The sequence below is a fragment of the Pungitius pungitius genome, chromosome 11 (genome assembly GCF_949316345.1).
Source record: "Pungitius pungitius chromosome 11, fPunPun2.1, whole genome shotgun sequence".
Taxonomy (NCBI): domain Eukaryota; kingdom Metazoa; phylum Chordata; class Actinopteri; order Perciformes; family Gasterosteidae; genus Pungitius; species Pungitius pungitius.
In genome coordinates, this window is record NC_084910.1 from 4,324,300 (window position 1) to 4,344,664 (window position 20,365).

A 20,365-nucleotide genomic window follows, 5' to 3' on the forward strand; every position below is an offset into this window, starting at 1 on the left:
AATATCCGATGTTGGTTATGCTGGAAGATGTGTCCACACATGGGGGGGGGGGGCGCTCTCCTCTGGACAATAATGGGTCGTGTGTGGAAGTATTATATAATACAAATCAAGCCTGTGGCAGAGAACGAGTCATGCTAGCATGATGTTCCCAAAGAGACCAATGACGAGGCTGTAAGTCAAGTGCTCCCACAGATGATATTTCCCTCATGCAGCAGCTAACAAAGACTGTTTAGTGGTGCCAGCAAACCAAGGGATTTAACGTGCTGCTGAAATGAATATCACACTAATAATAAACAAATATTAAGCACTGTGACATAGCTGCGTTACAGCCGTTAATCGGAGAAGTTTAGCTGACCACAATAACACAACCCTGCACTGACGCGCGCTCCCTAATGCCGCGGGAGTGCGCGCCTAATTTTCAGGAGCCAATAGCTGCAGGGAGGACTTTTTAAAGTACATCTCCGAGCTTTGGATTACAATGCACGTCGTTAGTTCATCCCGTGCTGTAGAAACGCATGCTGTAACACACTCGGACGGATTGGTCACCCGTTGGCCGGAAGTAGAGGGGAAATTGATCGGCCTCATCGGCTACATAACAAACATTTACGAAATGGTCTTTTCTGGAAGCGGTCCATGAGCACCTCTCGGGATGGTCAACAACCAGATTCAAAGAGCAACCGGTGGAGTTCTCCGTCAAGATGAGTGTCTTCTTACACTTCCGAGGTTGTTTCAGAGTGAGTCGACCTTCCATGAAACCCTATTTGTTTGACTTGTTTACATTGTCGTTTGCAATTTAAGTTAACTCTTTATTAAAGCATGAATTGTAATCTACATTGCGAGTATAATATGTGTGAGTGCGACATACGTGACGTGAATTATGCGTCTGGGCTCAAAACTCTTAATCTAAAAGGTACAGCAGCTGTCGTACAGGATCACAAAGTTATCACGGAACTCTCAATATGGCGCCAGGCTGACATTTCTGACGTGAATATTTTACAGGGACTTGTGAGTTAGTACTGTTGTTGTGTTCCTCCTGAGGGCCTCTGGATTCACTGGGATGAGGGGCTCGACTGGGCGGGGGCGGGGGGGGGGGGGGAGGGGGGGGGGAGTCCTCCGCTGGAGACACTGGACGCCAGCATCAAGTTACCATTATGACACAAATTACTACCGGATGTCGCTGGAGTTCACCGTGAAAATAAGAGTTCCGCTCAACCGTCTTCCGAGTTAACAGAAGTGTTAACTCGTTTCTTGTGATAAATGTAACATATTCCTAACTCAATTTAATAGCTCTTTGTTGAACGTTAATCGTACCTCTTTACTTTAATGGTCAAAAGTGAGCTTCGAAACATCTGACATTTTCTGGAAATATGTTTTAATTCAATTGACAATGATAATTGTATGTTGCAGTGTTGACTACTTTAAAAAAGGTTTTAGTGTTCATTCCCATTATAACAATAATACAATACAAATCATCAAAATAGCATTGCAACATACCCAACAGCGATATTTTGTTTTGAAGTAAATAACCGGAAGTGGAATATTTGTATTAGCTTGACAACGCTTTCTAAACCCTGCAAAGGAAAGCGGAGTGGGCGCAGAGCATCATCCTGGGGAGGGCGAGCCGAGATGTTTACACCTTCTGTTTGTTCTGGAGAGCTTTTAGCCCCGAGCCGCCGCCATCATGCCGTGGACAACCCGCCGGGCGTTTAGATGAAGCCGATCGGGGACCACAGCAGGGAGGCTACGGGGCGGCTGTAACCGGTGGGGAGGGAGGATGTACTGGGCTGCTGGCTTCGCCTCTTCCCGGCCGTGTGTGGTTGAACTCGGGCGGAATCACAGCCTGCCCCTGGGGCTGTGTGGCTCCGAGCAGCAGCAGTCGCTGTATGGCTATATCATCGCCGTCCCTTTACAGGACTACGGGGGCATTATGTCGGCTCTGGGCTCGGACTCCTGGTGGAAGAAGACCCTGTACATCACCGGGGGGGCCCTGCTGGCCGCCGCAGCCTACCTACTGCACGAACTGCTCGCCATTAGGTAAGGACGCGCAGCACGCCTCGTCCCTACACCATCACTTCTCCACATCTAATCCGCAGATCTGTGCGGCTCTGTTAATCCCACCTGCAGACGGGGATGTACGGGTGTCATTGGCCCACGGGGCGGGATGACACCGTGAATGGAGATGGGAGTCCTCCCATAGGGTGTCATTTATGGGCACCTCTCGCGGTGGTTGCTGAGGTTTCAGCCGCCCCTGTTTTCCTCCTTCCAAGGACACGACGTTAGATGGGGAGAGAGATGGAAGAGAAGGAAAAAAAAACAAATAAATAATAAACGAGTCACGCTTGTGCTCTTGTTCCCGCTCCCGTGCTCGCTCCGTCGGCACCTGAGCGTGAATAAACAAAGCGCTTCTCGGGCGCTGTCCTTTCGACCTTTTTTATGAACACCGCCGTGAGATGCACAGCTGCCGCCTATGGACATGTGTGAGGACGACACACGTCGTTATGATGGCGGATGAATGAGATGTGACCGGTCCCTGCGATGGATCAGTCCTTACGTTGGGGCAATTGTTAGTGCAAGGGGTGCGTGCCTGTCAATGGGAGTGTGGGGGGATTATTTCTGAACAGGGACTAATAAATACATCCTGTAACAGTGGCCTGGTAGTGTATCTTCCCCCACCCTCCCGCCACATAATCTGTGTAACCTTGTATTCGGAGCAGAACACGCTGGTGCTGAATGGTCACGTGGGGCTGCTGATGCTCCGCCGGCATCGTCTGTTCCTGCCATGTGACGTGTGTGGTTGGCACGAGTCCGCTTTTATTCCCTTAACGTTCAGAGATAGCTCTTTAAGTAGCTCACCAAGAAGCTGCCTTTAAAGTGGCCACAAGAGAACATAAAAGACGAGAGCTGCAGTAGTTTCAGCACCACGTGACCGTGGAGAGCTACGCTTGAATCTCGGACCTGTTTCAGCACCATATGAGAGTGGACAGCGACACATTCAGGCACCATTGCATGGGGCATATATTGTGCATACTTGTTACCTGTTTGTGATGTTAATATTCCAACTGGCAGTGGGACAAATTGTGATGCAATCCAACAGCAACAAAAATGGCATCTACCACAAATATCAATTAATACCTAAAACAAGTTCATCACAACTATCAGTCTAGAACATCTACAGTATAGTGTATTTTTGTACAAAGTATGAGTAGTATAACACAAGAGGGTTAAAAGAGGCAGTCCAACAGAGAAATGAATAATCTTTCTTCATGTTACAGCCCCAAAAAGGTGCAGTTTTTTTCACTTTTTCACTTTGAGGTAATTATAGGGGCTTTAGCAGGTTGCATTCTGTTAAACTGACAGGTGTTACAATGATCCAATCCATTAATATCACTGAGAGTAGATTTACCATAGAGGAAGTTGCCCCGCTAAGCAGCCTCCGTAATGGCCGTTTTTTGCTGTACAGTAACATCAAACGCAGTGATACAGTAGCTGACCAATGGTGGTAAATTTATATCCTCAAACGTACTCTCATCCAATTAGCTGACTTTATGTTCTAGTAATAATATCATAGCAATATAAGCTAACTGTAGCACTTGCCAGCTGCTTGAATTTTGTGCTATAAGCATCCATAGTGATGTTTTATGTAACATGATATATACTGTACATATACATACATGTTTTTTATCTGATATCAAATAATTTGAAAACATTTTATAATTCCAAACACTGTCCTATTAGATCTGACCATCAAACAAGTGTGTTATTGGCCTGGTGATAATTTTACAGCAATACACCGACATCTTAACATAGATGCATATTGGCAGAAGTCCTACGGGAACAGCTGATCCACAGCTGTCCAGTGAACCCGGACAGACAAAGGAACCTCAGGATGAGAGTCGATTACTGTGTTCAAACAGCAGGCAGGAGGGACGGAAAATGTCCAGCAGTGTGTTTGCTTACTACCAGAGCAGTGGGATGACTCGGTGAGTCAATCTTTTAAATTTGAGAAGAAGCTTTTGTTGCCAACCCGCTAAGTGGTAAAACGTCACACAGAAGATTAGTATCGACAGTATTTTCCACATCCAATCAATCTGGATTTTAAGAAACCTTTCCTCATTTTCAATAGAACTTCTACCCTAAAAACAGGGAATATGAGTGCTTTGGTTCCTGCGCTCATATCGATAGAAATCGTTCCTTTTATATCTAACAAGAATTATAAAACATGATGTTCTATCTGATGTTAGTGAGTTGTTCTTCCGGCCTGCGGGCCGACAGAACTGCTCCTGCCTTTGCAGACGCAGCGCTGATACTTGACCTGTGATCTGACAAATAAATCTACCAGAACCAGAGAAGTCGTTTGGCTGAACTCTTCCAGACCTCCCCGACCGGGCCTCACATTTTTGATTACGTTCGTTCAATTTATTCGTTCTTCCAGGAGTACAACCAGGACAACAAAATGTAGGTCTGATCAAAGTTGAAATTTAATGAAGTGAAGCGTCCTCGGTCTCTGAAAATGAAAGTTCACGTTGGTGGGTGGTCAGGGAGACGGGGACTTGCTGCTATAATAAACCACAGGTGTGGCTTTTTCCTCCCAGGAGGGTTTGTCAGAGCCTGACATTGGGGAGGGAGTCCCGCTCCCTGTGCAGATTCCTCTCACAGCACTGGCTGACCAAAAAAATCCGGTAGCAACACCGGTCGCTCTCAGAGAGACTTGTGACAACAAGACATTCCCAACAAGAGATTCCCACATCGTACAACGTAAAGCTTTGGAGGAAAGCGATTTTGTGCTTATTGTGAATCACAAAATGTTTCAATATCCCAATATTGTTGTCGCCTTGAGATAAATGCAGATAAAGTTTGGTTTGACACTATGGATTTTAAATTGAAATATACTAGTATTTGCTAGGAAACTAAAATAAATGGTAGTGTTTGAAACCTTGTTTTCTACCTTGATTTAACTGGAAAGTTGCGCTGACAGTAATGCTCACTGTTATAAGAAATAATCCTACACTTTATTTCTAATACAATAAGCATGTTGAAGACTTCAGGGAGCAAATCCTTCAATAGGTCCGTGCCAACAACTCTGTTTTCTTCACCCGTGTAGGAAGGAGCAGGAGCTGGACTCTAAAGATGCCATCATCCTCCATCAGTTCTCCAGGCCAAAGAACGGCGTACCCAGCCTCTCACCCTTCTGCCTCAAAATAGAGACGTACCTGCGCATGGTGGACCTGCCCTACCAGGTGAAGATCAGCAGAGTAGCCCGGCGTTTGAGCGGCTCCGTGCTCTTTGTTGTGGTGTTTCTGCAGCACACTTCCCAGAGATCACCTGCTCGTCAAACAGACTTCCGCGCCTTTTTTTCTGTAGACGAAGCTTCGGTTGCTGTCACGTGGTGACTGGAAATGTAAAGCATGTGTCTTTCTGTGTGCCAGTGGATATTTTGTGGCGTTGCACCATAATACACATCCCATAAGAACGTTGCCATGCTTTCAATTCACGATAAGTTCAATCTCCTTTGTTTCACAGCTGTTAAAGTGATGTGGTTACAGCAAATGTTATCTACATTACTTGATCATCTTCTTAATGCCGAGATAGATTTTTGCCTGTTTTCTTCTCACATATGGTGGTTTGAGTCACATGTCAAACCACTGAGTTGACCGAGCACTCGTTTTAAAATGTCTGCAGTTCAAGTGTGATTCTTTTATCCCCCCCCCTTCTCAAATACATTTTAGGGAGAATGAGCCTTCATTTAGTAGAGCAAGGACATAGCTCAATTGTGTAATACACTTGAAAGAAAAAGAGCCCGGTAAACACTCCCCCAGGCCTTTATATAAAGTGTCTCCAAAACTATCGACCCACATGACCTGTAAAATGGACTCCCGTTGCATTAAAGTTAGCGTGCCAGTCTCTTTTCCGTAAAGGACATGTATGTTGAATTCTACATATCGACATGTGCGGCTGTTTCTCTCTGCAGAACTACTTTGATGGGAAGCTGTCGCCGCAGGGTAAGATGCCCTGGATCGAGTACAACCACGAGCAGGCGTCAGGGTCAGAGTTCATCGTGGACTTCCTGGAGGAGAAGCTGGGCGTCAACCTCAACAATAACCTCACCCCGCAGGAGAGAGCCGTGTCCCGAGCCGTCACCAAAATGGTGGAGGAACACCTGTACTGGTAGGGAGCTAGTATGTGTCGGTCACAACTGTGCCTTTTTGAAGCTTTATTTATATCGTCTTATGTCGAGGATTACCAGCACTGTGGTATCAGCCATCCTTTGCTGTGGTGAGTCACTCCAGGACCTCTGGGTGACCAACAAGCTGCTGCTGAGAAACCGTTTAGCATTCCTCGCATGCCCTCCACAGAGGCTCAGAGGGTTTCGCATTACCTAAAAGGGCTATGCATTGTTTGCTTCCCTCCCCAACCCTAGAACACACACACACACACACTGTTTGAATCAGGGTGATGTGCCCTTTATTTAATAATGTCAGGGTACATTTTGAACTCAACCTGTGCATCTTATTCGCCCCCCTTCAGACCATTTAAGGCTCTCAAAAACAGTGTAAATGAGGATGTTACATGTTCAACACAGTTCAGCGTGTTGTAATTGGGAAGAATTTACAGCATTGCACCTTTTGTGTGCTGTAAAAATGAAATTTCATGACATTTCACCGAGGATACAAAGGTCACGACATCCCCCCCCTACCTGCGTCTCCGGCTTGCTGTCTTTGCTTGGCTCCTCCACACGCCCTGTGCCATGTTTAGACCCACATATAGACCTATTGGTTGAATTATTCATGCCAGGGAAAGACACTGGGGGGGGGGGGGGTCTGGGTTGCTAATTGAAGGGCTACAGAGCAGCTGGCCAGTGTCAGCAGCTTGTGGTGAGCTCATACACATCGTTTCCACTAACCTTCGTGGTTGATGCTGATTTGACAGATAACAGGAAACTGTGGCCACTGTGGTTGATGATTTCATTCCTATCCAAGTTTTCACTTACTCTCTAACGTATTTGCTTGTTAGATATTATAGTCAAGAAAGACTAGCCTTCACAAAAAATAGTACTATATTTCCAATAATCCCTGTAATTATTGTTTTAAAAACGATTCTTCAAACTACTTGGAGTAATTGCTACAATGTAGCCTCTTAAAGCTTCTATTGATTGTTTTTTTAAGAGCCATAAACTGTGCTCTTTAGCAGCAGCAGCAGGCAGCTGTTATTTAATAAATCCACTAATCATTTCTTGCCCATGCTGGAAAAACATGGTGGAAAATGTAGTTGCTATGAAGAACCACGTTCTATTGTTAAGGGCTTTATGGAAAGTGAAACTGAGCTAAAAGGGCGGTAAATATTGGACTAGCATTCATTGGGCTAACTCTGAAATGAATGCTAACGTTGCTATGTTTCGGCTGGAAGTGTATCCAATATCTCCCCTAATATAAGGTGTTATATTAGGGGAGATATTCTTTTCAGTTTTTTTTTTATTTAGTCTTGAATCACAACCTAAAGGGGCAAAAATCCTACTGACCGCAATCAAAAAGTGCCGGGAGGACTCAAAAACACACTTGTCTTCTAAAAAAATATATAAAAAAATAAAAGCTAGATCTTGTTTTGATGTTTTAACCTACTGAGAAGGGTCTCTCAACATCTTGAAACAAAAGACTGTTCATTTTCCCTGGACAGCAGATAGTGTAACAGGAGGTAATCAAACGACTCTGGACACTCCCCACGCCCAGATGTGATGCTTTAACTCGATTTCCATTGAGCGACTACTCCTCTCTCTCTCTCTCTCGAGTGATCCAGAAGCCTGCAGACCAGGGCATCTGTGGCATGAGGCTCCCAGGCCGTCGAGCTGCTGTGAGAGGAGCTCAGTCCCTATTCTCCAAAGAGATGGTGCGAGAAAGGCCAAGTGTGCAAGGATATGGCAGCTTAATCGTGTTAGCGTTTAAGAGGCTTGGCTGGGCAAAGAATCAACAGAGAGCAGAGTCCGCATGGGCTGGACCGAATATCACAAAGCCTTACACGTTGCATCTAGTGTATTAATTAGCCAACTGACGGGTAAAGCGACCGTCTCTTATTGGCTTACTTTATTCAATCTGCAGTCACAAAAGAGGAGATGTCGATAAGAAGTAACGGGCTTAGAGGCTTGATCTGTCTACTGCTGTGAGACAAATCTCACGGCTCATGTAGCTGCCCAGGCTCGCCTCTGAAAAATGTCTTTAACACAAGCAACAGGGAATCTGAACGGGTCCACAAAGACGCCGTTCAGAATGCGGCAAAAGGTTTTTGTTTTTTAAAAAGCCAACCAGTACCGGGATATCTGGGATGCGCCCGCAGTCCCCTTTTCTCCTGCAACCTGTTTACCGGAGAAGAAACATCACGTGTTGCTTTTAAGAGTTGCTTTACTGGGCTAGAAAGAGATTTGGTTATGAGGTTACGAGGTGAACCTTTGGACATCAGTCCCCTCCAAAGGGATTCCAGTCTTCCGCCCCGAAACGTTCGGTAAACACCAGTGTGGCGCAGGCTTCTGATGCCGCTGTAAGATCCGGAGGATTGGTGAGGCTCTCGGAAGGCGTGGCACCTCTGTCACTTCATCACACGGTCTGACCATGATAGATAGATAGATAGATGCATACTTCATTCATTCGTTTGTGGACGCGTTCCCTGCGTCAAAAGAGACCGCTTTACAAACGCTTTGTTTCCATCGTAAACAGAGAACGGCACGGGGAAAGGCAAACTGAGCGACACTAACGCCCGGTTGGTCTTCTCTCAGGACGATCGCCTACTGCCAGTGGGTGGACAACCTGGAGGAAACTCAGAAGCTCCTGGCGATGAGCGGCCCCCTGAGCGACACCCTGAAGTGGCTGCTGAGCCACCTGAACGGCAGCATGGTGCGCAGGGAGATGTACGGCCACGGCATCGGCCGCTTCTCTAAGGAGGAGGTCTACGCACTGATGGAGAAGGACCTGAGGACGCTGGCCACACTGTTGGGTAGGTCGAGCGCTGCGGGGGTGTGTCCGGATGCACGTTGTGTGGATGCCTCCAAACGTTTGCCATTAAGAGTGTTTTTACCTCAGCCGATGTACGAGCAGGCATCAGTTATGTAATCTCACTTAAGAGTCCCCAGGTTTGATTTATTTGGGTGCGGATGGGTAGATGTTACCGTATACATTCTGTTTCTAAAAGAAGTGAATACTCTAAAATGTCTTCAGGAACTTGGTTTGTAGGGAATCAAAGTGTTTTCATGCGTATGGCAACGTCATTCTGATCAAGCTCATTTGTTACAACCCCACTTGGCGACGATGGCCAAAAACTAGTTGGATATCTGTGGCGGCCTAACGAAGCATTAGTAATGATGACCAATGGAGCACGACACATTATTTCAGAATACATATGAGCAGTGATTTATCCGAGGCATGTTTTATAATAAAACACTAAATATCTGTCCTGGACATAAGGAGCATGTATTGTATTTGTATGGGTGAAAACAGAATACATGTGTGTGTGTGTGTGTGTGTACTTAGTACTTACTAAGGAGAAGTCTAGGATGACAGCCACAGAGACACAATATCGGTCTCTTCACGTGGAAACAAAGAGTGGAAAGAAAAGTGATTTGCATCGATCTGTTTGTCCCATTTCAATAAACGGGCCTATATTCTGAGAGATAAAGCATCATCAGTGCACTCAGCTTCTCGGTTAACGTTTTCCAGGCTGAAGCACCCGAAGTGTGAATCGAAACGCTCTCGTCTGCCAGCTCCTAGTGGAAATATGTGTATTAAGTGTATTGAAACATATTTAATTCGAAGGGTACCATTACTGCTTTAATTGTTGAAATAGTTTATTATTAACCCGTTATCTATCCAGGATAATCCCAATTACATTTTGTAATTTATTAACAAAATGTCACTGGGATCTGGCCAACATGGAAGGGAAAAAGTTAAAATAATAGTAATAATAATAATAACTATTCATAAGCAAGTCAAATGAATGAGTAAACGTAGATAAAATCAAGGATTTTTATTGCAAATTAACCAACATTAGCTTGTTTATTTTTTTTTGTTTGTTACAAAACTGTATCTTCTTTGTTCTGTAGGAGACAAGAAGTACTTTATGGGCTCTAAAATATCGACATTAGATGCTACTGTGTTCGGGCATCTAGCCCAAGCTATGTGGACTTTGCCTGGGACACGACCTGAGCAACTCATCAAAGGTAAGTGGATCGGTCAAAGTCCTCAGTTTACGTCGTGATCTAGTTCGTCATATCGGTATTTTGTCTGTTCCAGCCACCAGATGGCAGTCACACTTCACTGCAATGCAGTGAAGTGTTGCTTTCACCTCTTGCACGGAGAAGGACACAGAGAAGGAGACTTGAGTCTCTTATCTTTCCCGATAACGAAATCTGCGCTTGTAATGTCACAAATGAAGGTTCCCTGTTGTTGTTGTTTTGATGCATGCTTTCATGATGAAAGAGAATAACACAGAACTTAAAGTAACCCAGACGTATCGCCCCCCCCCCCCCCTGTCAAGGCGTGTGCATGTGAAACCTGCTGTGATGTCTTTGCAGGAGAGCTCATCAACCTGGCCATGTTCTGCGACCGGATGCGGAGGAGGTTCTGGCCCGAGTGGTTTGTGGAGGTGGAGGATCTTTACTACGACGGAGACAGTGAGAGCAGCAGCGGCGGCAGGGTCTCCCCCACAGGCCTGTTCTCCCGGACCGACACCCTGGACGACAGCGACGCCAGCATCCACTCAGCCGGACACACGCGGGCGCGCGCACCCTCCCCTGACTCGGATCAGTCGCTCTTCGACTCGGACGTGGGCACGGGGTCCGACAATGACGTTCAGCTGAAGGACGAGTCGATTCCCGACCTGGAGGTTTGACCGGAGGACCGTCGCAATCGGCCCGGCAGCTTGAGACCGACGGGGGGAGGAGAGAACTGCGTCGGCCGGCCGGGGAAAATCGAGTCGCCGGTGGGAGCAGCACTTAGAGCCGAAGTGACCGCTCCGGCACCTCCGGCACCCACAACAATAAAACCTTCCTGGTGGACACGCAGAGCAAACAAACTGGACCTCGCGAGACACGTGCCAGTGTGTGCGCCCTGCCCCACTCCTGTGGCAGTTTCTCTTTGCCTTATTCGTCTCGTCCTAGGATGCAGAAGCCGGTGTGAATACGTCTGGTGGAGAGCGCGGCGACGACAGAAGAGTGGTGCGCGCGCACGCACACGCGCGCGCGGCAGGTGGCCCATCGCCTGCCATGGAAACGATGCAACTAATCACCACTCCGACACGTGTCTTAACGCACAAACCTGTGGGAACGGGTGGAGGTTGATCACGTGGCTGGAAGGGACAGCTGCCGAGTCTCGCGTGTGCTGCAGACGCAACTCGGAGGACGGCGGGCGCCAGTTCACTCTTTAGTCGGTTCCTCCTGTGGTTTCCTTTATGCTGCTGTGTGTGGGATGAAATCTGTATGAAAACGGGATGCGTGCGTCCATAAGACCACGTCCATAGATTCACTCCTACGAAACAGAAGTCCTGAGCGGCAGATTTGTGCTCATCGCATTTACCACTTACCATCCTTACCCCTCTCTTCTTAAGTATGATTTGCTGGCACTTTGTTATTGGATAAGTTGGTGCTTTTTTTGATTTGGGTAAAGTGCTGCACTTTGTATATTTGACCACTAGGTGGAGCCAGCAGTCTGTTTAATGCCTTCTTTGTTTAGAAAACATCAAGGTCATTCCACCTTGAGTACCTGCAGCAATCATTTTCTCCTACAGCCCCAAACTATAATATGGTTCCCGATCAAAAGGTAACCAATCAGCAACCAATCAGCCTTAGTTCTTTCACTAAATACAAGTGTGAAAATAGTCTAGCAACAGTTTTTAATTGTGATATTATTTGTTATCAGTGCCACTATTATTCTTTCTGAATGATCTTATGTGTCAAATATATATATATATATTTTTTTGTTAAAATTTGTTTTCTTACTGCTCTCAAAGAGAGATCTTATTTTTGCACTAGTGGAAACTTATTTTCACCTCGTTTTAATCTGCTGTGGAGGCAAAGAACAGAGTTGGCCAAATGGATGTGTAAATCAGAAGGACGGGAAGCGGAGTGTTCTGATCGTGATTGTGCTGTGCGTCTTACTGGACGTGAATGTCCTCGGTGAAGCAGGCGATGAAAGAGAAAGTCAGAATACCAAACCCGGCAGAATGGAACCTCGGGTAAAAGAATGGACCAAAATGTGTCGGGAATTGTTGGCTTTGGTCCGTCGCGTTAAGCTTGCTCATAACGGCAATATGATTTCTACAATAAGATCGTGGTGCATTTAGAGTAGATGTGATTTGGGTCAGCTCACTCAAGTAACAAAACGACTCTTATTTAGATTTGGTGTTGATGAACCATGCAAATAGTTTGAGTTTTATAAGGTCTCCAATGAAGGACAATAAATTTGAGCTTGTCATGTTTCTGGCAGAGTTGACCGCAAATTAAAAAATGCAATAATAGGTTTTTAAACATTCTGCATCCAGGATTTTCCATCTAAGGTGTTAAATCCTTCATGCGTTTTCATGTAAAGCAGTAGTTTGAATTTAGAATAACAGCGATGTCTGAGGACACCTCCTGACGTTTACTTTGAGCTGTTATAGTCAGTAGTTTTATATAAACAACGGATCAATTCAGTAATGTAAAAGGGGTCGCTATCCATAACCACAGATCATTTTCACCCGACTCTGCAAATTCTCCAAAAGTTCCCCCGTTGTGGTTTAACAACCCCCATTTTTCTTGTTTGGCTTTGCTCTCAATGCGCTTGTGTGCTTAACGGCAAAGGCCAGAAAGCATTTGTTTTCTGCAACGAAGCTTTAAAAAGCCGCTGTGTACGAATCAGCTGCAGATAGTTGGTGACCACGGTGCAGCATTTGGCCGAGTGAGAGGCAGAGAGAGCGGAAAGCAGAGTGAATGTTGCACTTACGTTACAACTCCAAATGAATGCTGCTGCTGCTGCTCTGCGTCTGCTAAATGTACCCGTTCGCTGCCCAGTTTGCCCTGTCAACTCCAAAATAAGCCCATCTGCATGGCTACGTAGCACTTAGAGAATGAGGAGATAAAGGTTGAAGTGACCCTTTGAATGGGATGCCCCGGCTAGATGGGTGAGCTGATGACAGGAGGTCAGAGTTGGATCCTGGGCCCCTGGAGAGAACCTTCTACCCCCCCCCCCCACGTCGCCCTGCGCCTCATATCCCCACCGGCCGCTGGTCTGGATGGACACATCATCCACAGTTGGACTGCTTTAATCAAGCCATATTAAAACTAAATGTCTTGTTATCAACGCATTACTCCCAGGGTAATGTTAATATTGTGTGTGTGTGTGTGTGTGTGTGGCAAAGTGTACCATGCTGTATGTAGAGCTGACTCACAGATCAAACCACCTTTGTCCGTGCAGTCATATACAGGAGCGACCGGTTGATTTCAATAAAGAATAGCTGTGACAATTTTAAACAGGGCCGTCCTTTGCATCCTTATGGGGTTAATAAAAAGGTGTCCATGTCCTGAAGCTGCTTTGTTGAGCTCCGCCGTGCAGTTTAGTAATCATAAGAGTTATATTGTTATGTTTTTTCAAACAGGCTGACAAGCATTCAGGTGAAGAGGGGGCTGATTAAGACTCCTCCACTTGCTGGAGGCCAGATGAGGAGGAGCGAGGAGCCGACTGTGGAAGAGGAAATGTTCAAAAGAATAGTGAGAGGAGGAAGTTGAGCGACGGAAAGAAAAAAGCAATCGAGGAAGTACAAAGATAAAGAGGAGTGAAGGAGCAGGTGGTGGAAAGGAGAAAAGGGGTGAAGAGGCCATCACTGAGGAATGAAGGAGTAGATGGGAGTCACCGGGGGGGGGGGGGGGGAAGGAGCATCTGGAGTGTTTGTAGGGAAAGGAAGGAGAGCTTAAGTTGAGGAGGTGGAGGAGGATGGAGGAGACGAAAGCAGAGGGGAAAGGAGAGAAGTTGATGGGGAGGAGAAAAAAAGCAGTCAAGACAAATGGAAGTAGAAATCAAAAGCGGAGAAGGAGAGGACTGGGCTAGGAGCCCGGGGAGGAGACGCGAGGGCCACGGATCAGGAACCCGGTTCCCGGGGGATGGAGCAGGTGCAGGCTGCGAGCGAGGCCTATGGGCCTGGAGGGGCTGCCAGAGCTTAAAACAATCTGCACTGCTCCTTTTTTTTAATTTGGGTCTCTGAACAATTCACCCTCCACACTGACTGTCTCTCCTTCTATCTCCCTCTCTCTCTCTCTCTCTCTCTCTCTCCCTCTCTCCCTCTCTCTCTCTTCCTCCCTCTCTCTATGCTTAACAGATCAGCGATCCACAAAGAGGGGTAAACACACACAGAGCAAAATTAAAATCGGAAGTCCCCTGGCACGGCAAAACAAATTAGAGCAAACAAATTACAGAGAGTCAACACACAAACAGTGGAGCATCTGTGGCTCTCTGGACTATTGGAGCCGGTGGCTACGTCCCACACCCACCACCACCACCACCACCACCACCACCTACAGTGCGTGTTCACAATAAGCTCTGTTTCAATCCTACACCCCTAGCATATTCTCTTCAAATCCCTGAGACTATCAGTTCCTCAAAATAAGCCCTCCGAATGGAGCTGTTCCTGGACATCATGCTATCAAGAAACACCTTTCTGCTTTTGCATTCTCAAAACTGGAAGGTTATGAATGAGGCTTTCTGGTTGGTCGATCTGTGTTCACGAGCGTCATCTGGGTGTCGTACAGTGCAGTCTTGAATACTAATGAAGTGTTTTCTACTCCGTCTTCTAGTGATCTCGCCCATCCGCTCTGAAGCTCATTTCTAACGTCCTAACTTGTTGCTGTTAACCGTGGCAGCCTGTTACCTGTGCAGCAGGTGAACTGGGATTTTGATCCTGTGATGGCAATGAACGCTGCACCAGATTCCATTCCATCCACTACAAATGCGTCAGCTAGAAACGGGTTCCAGCGCCTTCTTGAGTCATGTTCAGAATAAGATGAATAATATCACAGTGCAGGAAGAGGCTGAAAGCACATTGAGCTTATTTAAGGCCTCTACCTGAATAATATTGAAATTGTACGTACGTAAACGGGTTCATGGATTACTCTGTTTACATGAGTGTGTTTTCTTGTGCGAGGGGGAGCTCTCGGTGGGTCTTGCCTGGCCCTCTCCCTCGGCCCTGTGGCCCCTCCGGCTCTCTGGCCCTCTGGCAGTGGCCTGTCCATCTGCCTCCCACTGTCTGGGTCTAGTGGGACAGGGGCCATAGAAGACCCCCCCCCCCCGTACCCCTCTAAAAACGACCCCCTCCAAACACCCTCCCCAGCCCCCAGGCCAGCTGCTCTGGCCCAAGAATCTGCACAGCGCTGCCAGGCGGGCCCCAGGACACGCAGTTGGACCCCGTCACATACACAAGGGGTACACAGAGGAGCACCACACACACACACACACACACACACACACACACACACACACACACAATACCAACACATATGGTCGGAAAGCCTCTTTACAAATGAAAGCCATACAACACACATGGTTACACGGGTGGCCCATATAAAAAAAAAAAAGGGTTGTCTCTAACATTCATTCACATATCCACATTGTGCCAACTCTTTGAGGCGCAGCCTTAGCAGGCTCAGGTGTTTCACACAGCACTGTGTGATGGTGTTAGTTCACAAAGGTTGGACACCAACAGGTAGCGCAGTTTTCTTCTCTAATCAGAGCTTTATTTATTCATTGGCATGTGGAAGCTTCCAGATGACTTTGGCTGGCCTGTTCATTCACAGGATGGTGTGTGTGTGTGTTTTCCATGATGCTCCATTCTCTCACCCCGTGGGACTCAAGCCATCACCTGCCTTTTAGTTCTCATAATATGTTAGTCCTTCCTCTTCACCCAAACAAAATGAAATGCGTTACATAAAACCAATTCTTGGAGTCAAAACTGAAAACTGACCGAATAACCGCGTCTCCACGTTCGAAGGTCGAATGGAGTTCCAGGCGGATCCGAATTTCAACCACTCCAGTTCTTTTGTGCACAATCTGCCACATCTTAAGAAAACCAAAGCATGCATCTCATTGCAACCTCTCATGATTGCTTCTAAGCAGACACAAATGGGTTTCCATAAATTCGGAGTACAGACTCATGCAGTCTCTCAAAAAGAATTTGAGTTCATTACTGCAATGACATTTGGTCTGCCCTGCCCTATGAGTGGCAATAGAATCTGCCATTGGGGTGAAAGGGAGTTATTTAACAAAAAAGTCATTTCAATTTGTAAAAAATGCTATATAAACAAGTATATTTAAAACATGTACAAAGTTGAATATGAGGACCTGATCAATCTGCCAGTTGAGCCTGGTGAAGCCTTTTTGAGCGATATTGCATCCCACCGCGGAGACCTATGTCACAAATAGTTAGTTACCTAATTCATTGTTAATCAGGAATCAGGAATCAGGAAATGTTTATTGCCATTCGATGATAGACATTCATGGAATTTGACTTGGCGGTTGGTGCATGACGGCAGACAGTACAATAATGACAAGGTAGTGCAGCAAAAGATAAAAAATAAAATAAAAGTATAATAAAATATATGCTATGGGTTAGTACGCTAAAGCTATGGCTTAGTAAGTTGAGAAGTAAAGATAAAATTAAATTTAAAAAAAAAACAATAATTAAAACCAGTTCATCACAGCACTTGACCTCAATCCTGTTGTTGTCAGCATTACATTTCCAGAATGTGCCTGTGTGTGTTTGTACATCTGATGTTTGTATCTCACCCAGCTGTGGATGTGACTTCCGCTCTCCTTTCGCTTCACTCTCTCTGGTTTTTCCAACCCGCGAACTGTCCAACGTTCTAACCTTCTTCGCCTCAAGTTTCCTCCACTTTTCAAGATCCTTGGAGGCGGCAGTGAGTCTCCTGACACTGTGGTGTGTTGCTGCAGAGGCAGCAGAGACAGCGCCATGGACCCGACCCTATCATAGCTCCCCTTCTGTCAAACCATTATCTTTCTCCCCCACGCTCCCTTCTCCCCTTTCAACCCACTCGCCTTCTCCTGGATGTTATCTCCAGCCGCTTATGCACTAATACCCCGATTGTTGTACTGTAAAAACAATAATTAGCAATCCCAAACGAGACCGAGGGGCGAATTTAACAGCTTTCTTCTGATGTGTTCACCGCCCCTCCCATTTTTTTCTCCCTTTTTCTCCCCCTCCTTTTTTCATAAGAGCAAAAAGAGGTGCGTGTGTGTGTGTGTGTATGTAAAGGGAGGGAGGGAGGGAGGGGGGGGGGGGCACTGGCAAAGCCTCTTTAAACTCTCTGGTATTATGGAGGATTATTTTGTGCCGAGATCCTGGCTTGTGTCTGTGCCCCCCCCCCTCCACCCCCCGCCTCCTTTTCACTTCCTGGTTGTGGCAGACACGCTGGGTAAACAGTTCATGTCACACTTGATTGCGCATGAGAAATTAAAAAACAGGAATGACAATAGGCCAGGACTGGGGATGAGGACTGGGTGGAGGGGTGGGGGGGGGGGGCACTGACACCATAAGACCCGGGCCCTTTGGGGACACCTCGGTACGCCGCGTGACAGAACGGCCCTTGCAGCCACAACAACACAAACCTCGTCCTTCAGAGAACACTCCTCGCTCCCAGTCTCTGAGTCTATCTGCACTGGGCCATCTGCTCTCTTACCCCCCCCCCCCCCCTCCTCTTCCTCCATGGCTCCTTTTGGAGAGGCGGTGTGTTTGAAACTGGCTCAATTATTCAAGTGTTTACAAGCGCAAACACTCCGCCAGGTTGGAGGTGTGTATGTGTGTGTTTTCTAGACATACTCCCCCTGTGGTTCACATACAGCCCGTGTATGTAGACACGGGCAGTGCAACATCTGCGTCTGTCACTGAAATCAGAGCAGAAGTTCAACAAGCAAGCCGTTTACAGTTTCCACTCAATTGAGGCTCCACGTGGGAAAATGCTGCTGAAAAATCTCCTCAGCGAAATGCGGAAAATCAGTAGATCAGTAGAGTGTTGTGAAAACAGCTCGGGAGGTTTATGTCACTGAAATCAACCCCCCTGTGTGGAGGAAGAATCCAGCGCACTGAGTGTGCATCCCTACAGAGGGCAGTGTGATACTACAAAAGAAGCACAGCATCGAGCACTGGCCCCACACAAAGTGCACGTTGACAAACTACAAGTATCTCTACACCGGTGTTCATTGTTCATTGAGTCACAAGCTGGTCATTTACGCGTCGTCAGATGTCGAGTTTAAAGGCTTATTCGAGTTTAAGGTCTGCAGGCTGCTCATGAATGCCTTTTCATTCTCTTCTCTCACCTAAAGATTTAATGGAAATGTCATGTTCTTAAGACTTGTGAATATCAAGTGTAACAAAGAGGAAGACATTATCTAGCACAACAGTGAGTCTAGAGTTGTAAATCGAAGCGAATTTTAACCTCAAGATGACTCTTAAGGTAAAATATAACTTTCAGCTGAAGATAATTATATGAACTGACAAACACGAATCAGAAAATAAATGTAAAAACACGTAAACCTTGAATTTTGTGAATTGAGCTTTCGTGTGGTGCTTTGCATGCGATGACTAACAATTACTGTCTGTCTACTCCAAACAAAAGGTTTGAGTGAGCTTTCTAGAAAGAGGCAGCCATGTGACATTGAAGTGTTGTTATGGAATGCGTCAGTGTTCAGGGGAGGAGGATACGGTTCACCTCCAACGACACGTATTCATGTCCCCCCCCCCCCCCCGCGGGGAAAAACTGGACTAATCTTCAATGCATGGTAGTAAAGCACATCGCGATATCATGAACTCATTCATGTTGTATGTGGAACCTTCACACGTTTGTGTGATTCGCATTTCAGAATAAATCCCCAACATCAAAAAAACCAAAATCAAATCTGCTCGAGGCCAAGGTGTTCCTAAGCAGTATGCGCGTCAGCCTCAGCGAGCCATGCCTCGTTTCCTTTCCTTGAGTCCTTTAGCGTGTGGCCGGCCACAGCCACACTAACCCATTCATCACCCTGGGCTTCCTTGCCTCTTGTTTGTGCTCTCCCTGTGTTACACTCAATCCTTTGTTAATTTAATAGACCCCCGGTTTGCTAAATCAAATCTGGAGTTTTGGAAACAAGTTCTTGTGTACTCGTGCAGCACACATTTGCTCATGATTATTTGCATTAGACAATTTACCAGGAGTAACCCTGTGACTGGCTCCGCCCGAACTGTCACACGTCGCGCCTTCGCCGAGGGACCGACCTGCGCCGGCCCGCCTGCAGCTAGCGGGCCTCCCCTAATATATAATCTGTTGTTACGCTGTCACCGCAAGGAGCACAGCCAACCCCGCGGAGACGCCACCGAAATTCATTAATCTAATTAAATATGTCCTATTGCCCAAATGAGACGCTGGCTGGGCTTTGCTGCAGGATGAGCGCAGAGTAAGGCTGGGTCCCACAAGGGTAGCGCGCAGCCGACGTGCGCTAACGCTAGTGCGCTTCATTACACTCTTAATTACCTATTGTTTCTAACTAGTTGGTGGCGTTTTAATGAGAATCTACAGGCAGTTAAATGTAATCTAAATTTTCTAATCTACTGGTCCATTACCAAGGAGTCAAAATGTTATTGGTTTTGTGAGTAATCAGACTTTTAAATGGTGCTGATATCACTCCCGGAGGGAAAGGAGTGGGTTTCGACTGTGTAATTGAATTCGGTGGGATTTTTTTTTTCTTTCTTCACCCTCTTCTCCCTTCTTCTTCCTTTTCATTTTTATCAGGGAGCCGAGAGGAAGATTTTTCGGTTGCGGCTGGTCGCTCGGGTCGCGGAGCGTGTCTTTGGTTGCAGTCGGATCACGAGTTTTTTTTTCCGTTCGCGGGTCACCATGGCGACCCCATCAAGGAAATGTGTGCATGTGTCTGCAGAATGTGTGCATATGTGTTTATGTGGAAGTGTGTGTGTGTGTGTGTGTGTGTGTGCGTGCATCATTGTGTGTGTGTTTGTGCCCAAGTCCGCCTCAGTGCTTTGCTGTGCTGTCACCTGCAGCCAGATAAGCCAAAGGATTTATCACCCAGTGAATTGCCTTTGAGTGGTGGATAAAATGGCTCCAATACATTCTCGTATGAAAACGCTGCGAGGTTAATGAGAGCCAAATTCACAGAGGGCTAAATCTATTAGGTTTTCATGGATGGAATCAATCAACATGCAGCACACTGGCTGATTTGTCATATTGAAGCATTGCCCGTTTGAATTCCAAAACACAATCCTCCTCGCGGAATGATTCACTTTGATTTTGATTGCCTCTTCATCAGGAAGATGACAGCTATGAACTAATTTTCTTTTCTATCATGTTACACACTTATTA

The 20,365-nt window shown here is 46.4% G+C and overlaps 1 protein-coding gene across 2 annotated transcripts; it reads left to right on the top strand.

The window, feature by feature from the left end:
* The first annotated feature begins 61 nt into the window (after nucleotides 1-61).
* On the top strand, nucleotides 62-13,827 carry faxcb (failed axon connections homolog, metaxin like GST domain containing b). Of its 2 annotated transcripts, XM_037454330.2 has the most exons (7): nucleotides 62-734; nucleotides 1,913-2,034; nucleotides 5,102-5,237; nucleotides 5,969-6,165; nucleotides 8,762-8,979; nucleotides 10,082-10,198; nucleotides 10,553-13,827. In XM_037454330.2, the coding sequence occupies exons 1-7, from the start codon at nucleotides 699-701 to the stop codon at nucleotides 10,867-10,869; spliced, it is 1,143 nt and encodes a 380-aa protein (XP_037310227.1). In that variant the 5' UTR covers nucleotides 62-698; the 3' UTR covers nucleotides 10,870-13,827. The 2 variants fall into 2 exon arrangements, with proteins under 2 accessions (XP_037310227.1, XP_037310226.1); XM_037454329.2 differs by lacking the exon at nucleotides 62-734 and having other exon boundaries at nucleotides 1,565-2,034.
* The last annotated feature ends 6,538 nt before the right edge of the window (nucleotides 13,828-20,365 follow it).

What these genes read in the sequence shown, in the direction of transcription:
- faxcb (XM_037454329.2), top strand. Translation starts at nt 1,775, where the DNA reads ATGTACTGGGCTGCTGGCTTCGCCTCTTCCCGGCCGTGTGTGGTTGAA. An exon ending in GTGGAGGAACACCTGTACTG is followed by an intron (nt 6,166 to 8,761) that starts GTAGGGAGCTAG and finishes GTCTTCTCTCAG; the next exon opens with GACGATCGCCTACTGCCAGT. An exon ending in ACCTGAGCAACTCATCAAAG is followed by an intron (nt 10,199 to 10,552) that starts GTAAGTGGATCG and finishes ATGTCTTTGCAG; the next exon opens with GAGAGCTCATCAACCTGGCC.